The following is a 12,855-nucleotide window of genomic DNA, read 5'->3' on the forward strand; positions in this document are numbered from 1 at the left end:
TAGAAGTGGCCACAGGTAATCCTACTTTTCAGGGAATACTTTAGTCCAATGTATTATCTTAGAAAGTTGTCCCTTGTGTCTTGAAGTAATGCAACATCTTTGGTTACTTACAGGACAATTTCTGTAGTCATCACTAGTATTCGCTGCCTGCAGCAGTTCCGCAAACATTTCTGGCTTGAGGCGTTCATGCCTCTCCATCATTCTTTCTACTTCATTACTGTTAAAAAATAAATGGAAATAACTGTTGATATCCTTTCTTAAGAGTTAAAGAGATTTCAGTCAAATCTCAACTCTATCTTTCAACTAAAAAGGAAAGATAAAGTGATAACACAGTAGCAATACATTTTGTCAAGTTCTCTCTAAATCTTGGTTTTGAAATTCAAATGTTATTTTTGGACCGTATCTCAAATAAACATTTTAACAAAGGAACACACATCCATTTTTAACAATTACAGCATTTCTCTGGTATGCTTTGCTTATTCTTGAAAGGGTGTATATAAAAAACGATATACAAAAATAAAAGCTCTTACCACAGGGCTGTGGTAGAAATATAACGCACAAATTCCGTAAAAGGCAATGGGTCTGATGATGCTCCACAAGTATGACATACACACTACAAAAATAAAAATACTTTTTATTTACTCAGGACAGTGGAAACCAATTATTTGTTAAAGAAATCAAATAAAGGTCTGACCTGTTCGTACAGTGTCATAGCAAACTTCTGATGAGAAATACAGGATTTTGAAGTGCACATATCTGTTTCACTGTTTGGTACCAAGTGAAAATGGATCCTCTCAAGGATGTTTTCCTAAATAGAAATAATAATGTAAATATAAACTCAACTGGTGAAGTCAGAATATAGGAGCAACATTAAAATTACAGTTTAATACTCCAACTACTCCCCTTGGCTCCAAATAGTCCATCTATAAGTCTAATGTGTATTTAATAACCCTTCCTATTCACAGTCCAATGAGAATTCTCTTCACCTTAAGGTTTCCATTCATTAACAAAACAGCATAAAACAACAGTTATGTACCTGTTCTTCCAGAGTGCATTCTTCTTTGGAGGAAGTGAATCATCAAGAAAAAATTGAAAAGCTGTTCTTACAGTAAGATATGATATTAATGTCATTGCATGCAATATCTGAAATGTTTTTTTAGATTAGGCCTCTGTCTCAGTTCTTCATGTTTTTATGTTTTTCTGTATGCATGTGAAAACCCATCTAGCAGGTAGGTATCCACCTGTGGATACTCACATGAACGTCCAAAGCTGAAAGTATTCAAAGTAGCAACTATATCTTCTGTCCCTCAACTTTGTGCCTGAAGGTTAATAGTGATATATTTTTTCATAGAATCATGGAACCAACTAGGTTGAAAAAGACCTTTAAAATCATCAAGTCCAACCATTACTCCAGGACTGTCAAGACCACCACTAAACCATTATCAGTGAGGGCCTTATATACATATTATATACATTACACTTCCACAGATGGCGATTCCACCACTTTCCTAGGTAGCCTGCTCCAAAGCCTGACCACCTTTCTCCGTGAAGAAATTTTTCCTAATACACAATCTAAACTTCTCCTTGCGCAGCTTGATGCCGTTACCTCTTGTCCTATCCCTTGTTACTTGGCAGAAGATACTGACACCTATTTCACTACATAACCTCCCTTCAGGTAGTTTTAGAGAGTGTTCAGGTCCCCCCTGGAGCCTTCTCCAGACTAAAACAGTTCCCTCAGCTGATCCCTGTCAGACTTATACTCCAGACCCTTCACAAGCTCCGCAGCCCCTCTCTGGACCTGCCGGCACCTCAATGTCTGTCTTGCAGCGAGGGGCCCAGAACTGCACAGAGGATTTGAGATGCAGCCTCACCAGTGCCAAGTATGGGGGGATGATCACTTCCTGGCCCTACTGGCCACACTATTTCTGATACAGGTCAGGATGCTGGTTGGCTGCCTGGGCACAAGCTGGCTCATGTTCAGCTGTCTATCAGCACCCCCTGGTCCTTTTCCACCAAGCAGCTTTCCAGCCACTCTTGCCAAGCCCGTAGCAGTGTATGGGGTTGTTGTGGTTCAAATGCAGGACTCAGCACTTCACCTTGTTGAACCTCATGCCACTGGCCACAGCCCATCAACAGAGCCTGTCCAGATCCCATTTTATTTTAAATGATCCCATTTTTTTTAATGCTGAACAATTTTCATAGTCTAACAAAGGACTTCTTAGAAAGGCCTCTTTACCAGTGTTCTACACGATTTTCAGCAACAGTAATGGCTCATGTTTTTCAGGGAGACACTTCATGCAAGAGTCAAGATCTTCGTGTATTTGTTCATTCTTGGACAAGAAAATGAAAATATCTTCTGCAGAAGACTTTAGAAACAAGATGGCTAGTTGCAATGGGATACATTTCGATAACTGATGAAAGAACTCTTGGAGGAACAGTCTATATATTCAAATCCATAGACACCTCTTCTCCCTCGAAGAAAACCCTTCTCTCCATTCATGAACTTTTAGCAATGACTGAGAGCTCATCATCCTCAGTGACCTCCTGCAGTAACCATATTTCACATATCCCTCTGCCCAAGAGAGTTAGGGAGTATGGAGCAAATTACTCTACCCCACATTACCAGACACTTAACTCCATGTGCCTGTTCCCCTAAACTGGCATAAAGGAGGTTTGTAGTATTACATCACTTGTATCCTACCTGTGAGCCTGGAGCGACAAAACAAGCAGCCAGCTTGGCATTCACAAATCTAACATAATTCTACTCAGCTATTACAAAGAATACTTAACGAAGCATTCTGCTGCATCATCCATGAATCCAAGCTGGAAACGCTGTTCATCCTTAAAACTTTCTGCCAGGGCATGTCGCATATTATCTGATGGGAGTGCTTTTTCTCGACTGTGTTGAAATTGTGAAAATATTGCCTAGAAGGAAATACGATTACTTAGCTTTAGTAGTCATTTGACTAGACATTATAGTTCTACAGAAATACACCAGTTCTTACACAGCATGCCTAAGCAGCAAATATTGTAAATGTTTATTAATCTGTGCAACTTTAGAAGCTACCACTTTATCTTAAGGCTACATAGGTTCCCTGTTCTGTTCCATATTCCATTATAATAAGTTATGCTACCAAACTTAACTTAGATCCAATAGGAAAACAACATAGAAGCATATGGAAGTGCAAGTGATTGACCCCCAGAAGCAACACAAGCCCTGGTCCATAAATGTACAGCTTTTTTAATGCTATTTCTGGAATAGTGGTTCATGCATACATATCTCATCTTTACAGATGATGTGCATTTCTTGAGGCATAATGTAATGCCACTCAGATTAGTTTAAAGCCCACCGCTTATAAAGTAACAACTACAGACAGGATTGTATCGTTATTTAAATTATGGATATGCAAAAAACCTCACATAAATTAGATAGAATGCTTATAATCCTTGCTCAGCTCTCTGCTGAACCAGTGCACACAATACAAACAGAAAAGGTTAGTATCTGCAGATCCAGAACATGAGGATAAATTGCACTTGATTTTTAATTAATTTCCCAGAAGAGGTAGTTGGCTGCTACTACTCTTTTTGGCAGAGATATGTATGCAAGTGGCCTTATCATTCAGCAAGTAAGGGAAGTTGATTTTGAAAAAAAATGGAATTTAAAAGACCTTAAACAAATGAGAAAACATTTGCAGATATTAAAGGGTGTATTCCACTGTCAAGAATTTTAAGCCAAAATTTGGAAAAAAAAAGAAGAGAATAAACACAAAACAAATAGAGAGAAGCCATGTGAAATATAAATAAAGATCTGCATTTTTCACACAGGCCTTAATTAAAAAACAACCTGTTGGACAGAAGGCAAAGACACAAGAGATAAGCCAAGTTTCAGTGCTAACACAAAGTAGTGTTTTAACCATGATTCGTTCCAGGGTGTCTGTCAAATATTTAAACTTCCCTCCATAACAAAAAGCATGTACTACTCATAAAAATTACAGTTGCTATCTCGTGTAAACATTCAAAATTAAGTTTTAAACAGATCTGATAATACAAGTTAACTCTGCTTTTAAAACATTTATCACTTCTCTTTTTTGGCTGGTAGGTCATTTTTTATATGCAACAGAGCCTTACATGTCCAGATTTAAAAAAAGTACAGATAAGCAGTTATGCAGATACGTATGCTCATTTTAGTGGCCTGCATTGTCCAAGTCCCAGTGTTATCCAGAAAAGAAAAGAGCATATTGAATTTCTGAAAGAAAAAGATAAATGGATTGAACTGAAGGAAACCAGAATTTATTGGCTATGCAGTTCACAGGAAAGGCCAATTTACATAAAATAACATCCTTTTCTGGGGAACAAGAATGGTTAAAATAGCCCAAGACCACAAAGAAAAAAAAAACCTAGCCAAAACCCCACACTAAAACCAGAAAACAACCCAAGTTACCAAAATGCATCTTCATCCAGTATATACACTGCATGAAAATCAAAACACCATAGGTTCTGAACATAGAACAAACAGAAACACTCAACCAGTATCTCTAAAAAGCCAAGAAATAAAAATAAACAGTTGACATAATGACTGAGGACAGATACTTCCAAATGTGTTAACTACGATGTTTTGAGTTCAGTACCTAGGCTACTGGCCATGGAGTTATAAAGTGTTCAAGGCCAGGCTGGCCAGAGCCTTGGGTGACATGGTTTTAGTGTGACATGTCCCTGCCCATGGCAGGGGGGTAGGAACTAGATGATCTTAAGGTCCTTTCCAACCGTATTCTATGATTCTATACTATTAAAAAAAATAACTAATTCCATTTTAACCAATTTCAGAACAGGCAGCAATACCACTGTTTAACAGCATTCTCGGGAATTGATCAGAATAGGAAGACTGTCCAGGCAACGCAAAATATTCAGGTACAGTAAGCTGTTTAGACAAATCACACACGGAGATGCATAATGGCAGTAAGCAATCCCTCAAGAACAGATACTTGAAAGAATAAAGAAAATTTAAAGTCCTCAATTACAGCTGCCTTATGAAGCAGCTGAAGCTAGTGTACTGCTTTGGAAAGTGACTTCAAGTGATGCAAACCTTAACCTTCTTCATACTGGAACCCAAAAAAATACAGGAAGAGAGAGGACATTAAGGTACAGCAAGTGGTATGTTCTGCTTGAAAAAAAAGCAGCACCTGGTCTTCACAAGCGCACCCTTAGAATAGAGCAATTCCTTACTAACAGGTTCAACTGCAACACACCACACTTCCTTCTTCATGTTTGAGCACACTGAAGTTACTACATTATTTTTACTATAATTTCAGCTATATGATTAGTCATTAAGACTATGTAGTGTAACACACACATTCCAGCAATTGCCATGCACCAATCCCTCTTCATTTCTTAAAGGTGGTTACAGCGCAACTTGGAAGACTGTGTGTGAACTTCATATGTAATATCGGTCAAATCAAAAGGAAAAGATCATAAAATTTACTATGTATTATATCAGATAGAGACATGAATCTCTGGACGCACAAAACTCTAGGAAACTGAAGATATAATCCCAAGACTGACACAGATTTTTTTCTGAAAACACAGGAATGCCTGAGTTATGATCTGGACTTTATGTACAAGTAATACATTTCAGTCTGTGAAACTCCCTAAGAATAAACTCGAAAATACTTGGGTTTATTCTCACCTACAATTTAGCATCATCAAAAAAACACTTCCTCAGTTAGCTACATTTTCAAACAATGTTTTCCTTTTAAGCTCCCTACAGATGAACAATTCCCAGTTCTGTATATTGCTATATCTACTACTGTATTTAAAGAACATTCTACAGCCCTGTATAGGAACCCCAGAAGTGTCTTTATTTTCAAATTGCAGTAAAAGTAGAAAGCACATACTACTAAAAACATACCTGTGTTTCCTCATTGGTATTTATACCCAAATGAAAGAGATATGCTTGCAGCTATTTCCCTAGTAACTGCAGACAGCCAAAGCAGTAAGAATATAACAGAATTTGACAGACTTCAGATGAGTTAACAAAATGGTTTGAAGCTAAGTTTTATGCGCTAGTAAAGATATGCAGATCTGACTTACTTTCTACACTAAACACAAAAAAGGTACCAGCTTTCATTAGTTTTCCAGTACTACTACCTTCCTTTCATTACTTCTAAACTGAACAATTATATTCTCCACCATCATCATGAACTACAGAATAAAAAGAATCTTGAGTACTTAACAGACAGTAATATAGTTATTGTAAAAGAACTGTTTTCAAACACTACAGGAAAGAACAAAAGCATACGTACATAAAAATATCTCCAAGAGGATAGCTAGAAATTTTCAAGTAAGTCTGTCTTTAAATAGGAAAACCGTTTTATGTATAAGCAGACAAATTTCTGTACTGTAAAATACCTTCTTTAAACACAATATTTGTTTCAAGTATCCTTAACTCTAAATTGTATATTCACACAAGAATGACTTAGTCAACCAGACATATACATGACAGGAATATAGATTTGTGACAATTACTTATTTTTCCCCTCATTTTGAAAGATAAGTCTTCCAAAAATTATTCTTTACCTTCAAAGCACAAAATATGCACGCATCTCCCTGACACACATGTCCAGTTAAACCTCTTAAACTTCGTCGAAAAACGTCAAGCTGCCACAACACCTATAAAAATAAAGTTTCACAGAACAGAAGTAATGAGTTCTGAAAGTTCTATGTTTAAAACAATAACATACAGTAATTTATTTTTTGTTTGTTTGGGGTTTTTTTGATTTCATATAATGTACTACTAGAGCATCATACTGCTACAAGAATTATGGTCCTTTTCCATTAGCTTGGTGAATAGTGGAAATGCAGTTGCATTTACCACTCAAAATTTAGATCTGTTTAAACTTTGTGAAACAATGGCAGACCATGTGTGGAAAAAGAGGTGAAGCACTCTTATGGAAACAAGTAGCAAGCTAAACTGTGTACAGAGATTCTAAGACTTCTTACGGCTTTACAAAAGAAGAAGGTAGCTATGGTTCTCTTTCTCATTCCCCCTCCCTCCTTTCGTACTTTCTTTCAAATAAAGAATAAAAAATATGGAAACTGAACTGCTGGGTAAAATGCAAGCATTATTTTGGGTTAAACCTATACTACATTCTTATGGTCTGTTACTAGAACAATTGCTGTAATGTATTTGTTTTTCCACATATCAAACTAACCCTGGGGCTTAATCAGGCCTGTTTCTACTTTTTATTTGTATAAGGGTAATGTCAGATTGGCTACACACACTACTTTCAGTAGCTGACGTCTTAAGTACATAATCTGTGCAGTAGTTCAGAAAGCTGAGAATTAAAAAAAAACCACAAACTTCCTCTTCCCCTTCAAAAATAAATTCCAAGAGGCACAGTAACAAATGCATATCCAGGTGAAAAACCTCAATCCTATCTATAAATATAAAATCTAAAACTAATTAGGATGCATTTGAAAATTAATATCTGAAACTCAGTTCTAAAGGGTGAACGTAAGTTAGAAGCAACACATTCCTCCTTGCAAAACAGCAGTCACCAATCAGCCACTGCTTCACAAACAGCAATAGGATGTGAAGTAGTAGGATTCTCTGAAACTATAACTAAAAATTATTTAGAATTTATTTTTAGGTCACTCTAAGTGAAAACAGCAAAACTGCAAGAGAAAATAGGTCAGACTGTTCCCACTGAATGTAAAACAGCAAACTCCTTCTACTAAATCTATTACATATATTTTAAGTTTATGCAGTTGCTATACACACCGCATACAGATCTTTCCAATTTCCTATGTTTAAATCCATACTGTTTTTAAGAACTAGAGTGTTGTGGTTTTCTTTTGAAGGAAGCCAATGCAGCTATTTATAGCCCTTGCCAGTTTGGTAAATAATTTTGTACAATTTGATAACAATTAGGTCCAAAGTTTAAGCATTACAAAAAAGTACTTTGTTCTGCTCTTTATTTACAGAGTCTAGAAACTTGCTGCTGTTAATTTCCAAATTTAAAAAAAGACTACAATATAAACTTAGTTATTCATGGTATACCAATTTGCAGACTGTATAAAGACTAGCATTGCTCTGCCAGAGAATTAAGTAGATCCCTATATTCCCTGTCATAAGCAGGCTTGTAAAATATCAATTTTTCACCAGATATTGTCACTATTCCCAAGACATCTGAAGAGCCACCATTTTTTCAATTTCTGCTCAGAGCAGTATGTAAACAAACACATGCAAGAACTTGGCAAGTAATACATATGCATATAAACAGTAAAAGAAATCTAAATCACATTTCTTTGGTATCAAATTTATCTCCTACTCTAATTCATAGAATCATAGAATGCTTAGGTTTGGAAAGGACTTTAAGATCATGTAGTTCCAAACCCCTTGCAACAGGCAGGGAGACCACACACTAGACCATGTTGCCCAAGGCTCTATCCAAGCTGGCCTTGAACACTGCCAGGGATGGGCCATTTATCACTTTGGGCGACCTGTTCCAGTGCCTCACCACCCTCACAGTAAAGAACTTTTTATATCTAACCTGAACTTTACCTGTTTCACTTTAAAACCATTCCCCCTTGTCCTATCACTACAGTCTTTCCTGTTAGAATCAAAGCTTTCAGCTATACATGCATCTTCTGATATGTCCCAGAACAACGGGCTTGTGCTAATTTCGAGAAAAGAGTATTTTAATAAAAACAGTGTCCTATTCAATACAAATAGTAGTACTGACTGCCCCACATTAAAAAATATCTCAGATTTTGATAGGTAACAAACTTATGTTTGACAGAAACATTAGTTTAAAAATTCAGCAGCAAGTTTTAAAGTTAATGAGTCATGAGTTTCCAGATACAAAATGGAAGTATTTCTGATATTCTTAAAGCATGCAAACAAAACAACACTGTAATCTTTTGCAAAATTAAATACTTAATACTCAATTTCTTGAAATTAAATATTAAATATGATTATTTCCATGGAGTAGTCTTTTCTACAGTTGCCACATTTCCTTCCTCCCCTTGCCTTAGGAAAATCGATTCCACACAGACATGCTTTTCTGTCTCACTTGGAATCATTAAGAAGTTTAACCAAGAACTGAATTTAACACTATTGAAATTTCCTGTAGAATACACATACTGCAATATGAATTATAAGAACAGCATTGCCAAAAGAACACTTTCCCTACTGTGACCATCTAAGCTGCTATAAAAGCAAAACTGTTAATAAAACAAGTTGTTTTCTTACCTGAACAGCACTATTAAGAAAGCAGCTGTTTTGTCCTGGTTCATTTAATAAGCCTTTTGTAGGGGCCAGGGACAGTATACTTCCAGGCTGATAAACTCTTCCAAGGTTACCCCCAGGTTTTCTTAAGAATTTCACCCATGCCATTATTTTTTAGTCTTTGTAACTGCAATATTTACACTTAAATAATTAAGGGTACGATGGGTGCAAGGCAAAGAAGAAGGTCCTATGAGAATTACTCTAAAATCATGGTGTTCCATTCAGCTCTATACAACAGTAACCAGTCAGAGGTTTAAGTCTGTTTCCAGGAGCTGCTGTCAGCCATCTACCACGATCAGTGTCTCAGTCAAAATACAGATGTATAAAATCTTTAACTCTCAGACTTAAAGAAAACCAAAAGGTGTCCAGTTAAGTTTAAAACGTGTGAAAAAGTTATCAGAAGTTCTTATTAAGCAAATAGCACAGTAACTGACTTCTCCTTCCAGGGATATCAATTAAGTATTCCTATAAATCACCAGCTGTATTACATTTAAAAAATGGAAAGTTCTTAACAGTAGTTATATTCCTGTTCTCTCATTCTCTTCCATCTTCTTTTTACTTTTAACTGTGACCCATGAAATACATTCCAGTTTAGAAGACTCCATGTTTATTTCATTCTCTTTCCAGTGAATCTGAAATAAGAAAAAAAAAAAAAAAGAAAGAAAAAAAAACAGAAAATATAAAAATACAGTTTCCAAAAGGTTAAATCCTCCAAGGTCAGGAAAGGGATCATGGGCAAAACAACCTCCTAACCTAAAGGTAGGTGCAACAATAACCAGGGAAGAAGAAAAGAAACAACTGCCACCTAAAAGTTGTTTTAAAGGTGAAAAAAAAAGTATTTTATGTCATAATCATTTCTCTCCCAACTTACTAGACCTCTAAAAACCATGATAAAATTACTCTAATGGTTGTGCTAATGATATGCAACTGCTTATAAAAAGAACACATATCACATGAATTTTCTCTGAATCTCCAAGTCTTAATAAAAAGACTGCCAAGTGTTTTTATCCAACACTTGAAAGCCTAAGATGGTTTTGATTTCAATATCCTAGCAAATCACACAAACCAATACATATTTCTGTGCCTGAAGATTACTAAAATGTACAGATTGTCAGCTAATACTCAGCTTTCAAAAAATTGTATTAAATATCACATAAATACTTTATTAGCCTGGTTGTATTCTTACAGCATCCTGAAAAACATAGCAAATAACAAAGCAAGAGTATTCCAGTAGATGCCCCAATAACCGATTCTAAGATTTTCGAATTCCAGCAGTTAAGTTGTTTCTCTTATTGCTGAAGGTGCATGTTTAAAGCTAAATGACTCATCATCCGAAACATCACAGGCATATATAAAGGCCATGCAGTCATCACCTCATAACAATGGACTGTTCAATCAGTTTAGCATAACTATTTAATCACTACACAAAAATTTTAAGTAACTGCACAGAGCAGAATAAAGTTAAAGGAAAACAATAAAGGCTGCATATTTGTGGAGAGGAAAAAAAAAGGGGGGGGGGTGTGATTGAAATTATGGCCTCACATTACAACCAAAATATTCACTTAAATTTTACAAGCATGTGAAATAGGCAGACTTCTCACTATAATCTTTTTCAACTGTGCAAGCCTTTCAAGATTGGTGAGCAGCATTAAAACACAAAAATAAAGTTTCTAACTGGAACATTGGATAAATTAAAAGCTAACTTTTCCCAGCTCAGAACGACCAACACCACATTAGCAAACAGTTCTACAAGTATTGTACAGTTGGGATACCACAGAAACAAATCGTATGACTTCCAAAAATACCTGCAGGCAATCTTGCACCCCTAAAACTATTGTCCTTTTATTTAAAAGGAACATTAGTACTTGCCTGCATTATAAAAAATAATAATAAAAAAAATGTATAAAAATCACTAACTGGAACCTAACCAAAAGTCCCTTCTGCCCCACGTATAATCAGATGTTTTTGTTTGTTTACTGATGTTACTGTACCTCGCCCATAAGTAATTTGATGTAATAATACTGGAAATATTAAGTGTGATTTGTGACAGCACTGAGGAAGAAGTCTCCAATCTAACTGGAAACTGACCTTGACAGAATATCATGTGGTAATTTTGTTTTCTTTGTTTACTTCAATAAACATAGAAAGTAAAAAAAAAAAAAAAAGTAGCGAGTAACTGGAAACACGTATTAGCTTAAGATCTTATCCGAACCTTAATTAAAAGGAGTATCAATTTCAATTTTTTCCCCCCACATGAAAGTCGAATTGCTCCACAGTGTAACACCCATTTTTCCACAAAGGGCCAAACTCTTAAGAAAATCGGGACAGAGGTGAAAGTGAGAGTAAAACAAAGATTAGCACAGAAAAAGATGAAAGATTCTTTGAAGTCAGGTATGCAGAAGTGTTAACATGGTATCTGCACAGAGCAATTAAACGCAAGAAAATATTTTCACAAGTGTTTGAAAAGTTTCAAACTTTTGTTTGAAACATTTCAGTTTTTTGTTTGAAAGTTTCAGTACAGTACATTAATAGAAAACAATGAATCACTACAGTAAAGAGGAGTCAAGTAAAAAATGTAAGATGTATAGCTGTTTGTAATCAGATACATATATATGAACACATATAAAAGAAATGTATTCAAGAAGCTAATACCACGCATCAAAAGCACTTAGTAATATGATGCATTATTTGGCCCAAAAAGTCTCCTGCTGTCACAGGGAATCATAACTTTTAACTGCTAAGGATGACATCAGAAATATAACTAAAAAAAAAAAAACCCACCAAACAACACCCCCAAAACTTCAAAAACTAAACAAAAAAAAAAGCCAAACAAACCCAAACAACCCAGAAAAATCTTCCATTAAACTCTTTCAACCACCAAATACTTTCTACTGATTTCTGATTTAGTATTTCTCTATTCATATTGAAAAACTGACCCAATACATTTTTGTCAGAGAAAGAACCTTCCCCTTGACATACTAGAAAATCTGCTTGAGCATGCATTTTATTGGTGATACAGGGTTCCTGATTCCACTTTATATAGTTTCCCATATGGAGAATTGTGTACCGTTTTCTCCCCCCTCCTGCTCCTGTCCCAGAAGACAAAACTGATGTTAAGATGAACTATATTTGGTAATCAGCGATGTCAAACTGGGTACAATGAAGAGTTAAAAACAGGAAAGAGACTGGACTGGAATAGTACAGATGGCCTGTGCTACCCATAAAGGTGTGAAGCATATTTGCATGACAATGCATGCTTGAGGTGTCCCTCATTGTGCTCTTACCTTTGAGAGGGCAAGAGCAACAGGATCAAAACAGTGAGGCAGAAACACTAGGCTTGCTGTCAAGTCTCCCAACTGAATACACTACATCTCTCATCTCCAAAACTGCTTATGCACTGGTACCTCACCAACAGTGGCAATTCAGCAAACCTGTGCCCGCTGTCTGCATTTCATGTAGAGATTGCTCAGCATACAGCAGCCAAAATAAGGGAGTTCTTCCAGAACAATTTAAGACAAAGAGTACTCAATCACTAAGAACTCCTAGAAAGTAATTCTGTCTTGCATTTC

The 12,855-nt window shown here is 36.0% G+C and overlaps 1 protein-coding gene across 1 annotated transcript in view; it reads right to left on the reverse strand.

The window, feature by feature from the left end:
• The window catches only part of USP53 (ubiquitin specific peptidase 53), a 36,757-nt gene that overhangs the window by 18,777 nt on the left and 5,125 nt on the right, over positions 1-12,855 (reverse strand). The window contains exons 2-7 of the mRNA XM_057429909.1: positions 9,251-9,918; positions 6,574-6,666; positions 2,791-2,925; positions 695-808; positions 531-613; positions 112-217 (exon numbers count right to left, since the gene is read on the reverse strand). Of these exons, the coding sequence (XP_057285892.1) occupies positions 112-217; positions 531-613; positions 695-808; positions 2,791-2,925; positions 6,574-6,666; positions 9,251-9,394 (675 nt within the window). The 5' untranslated portion in view covers positions 9,395-9,918. The remainder of the gene's footprint in view (positions 1-111; positions 218-530; positions 614-694; positions 809-2,790; positions 2,926-6,573; positions 6,667-9,250; positions 9,919-12,855) is intronic.

This window comes from Pezoporus wallicus, unplaced genomic scaffold, assembly GCF_028554395.1.
Source record: "Pezoporus wallicus isolate ANWC-B61680 ecotype Strahan unplaced genomic scaffold, APGP_CSIRO_Pwel_v1 contig_5690, whole genome shotgun sequence".
Taxonomy (NCBI): domain Eukaryota; kingdom Metazoa; phylum Chordata; class Aves; order Psittaciformes; family Psittacidae; genus Pezoporus; species Pezoporus wallicus.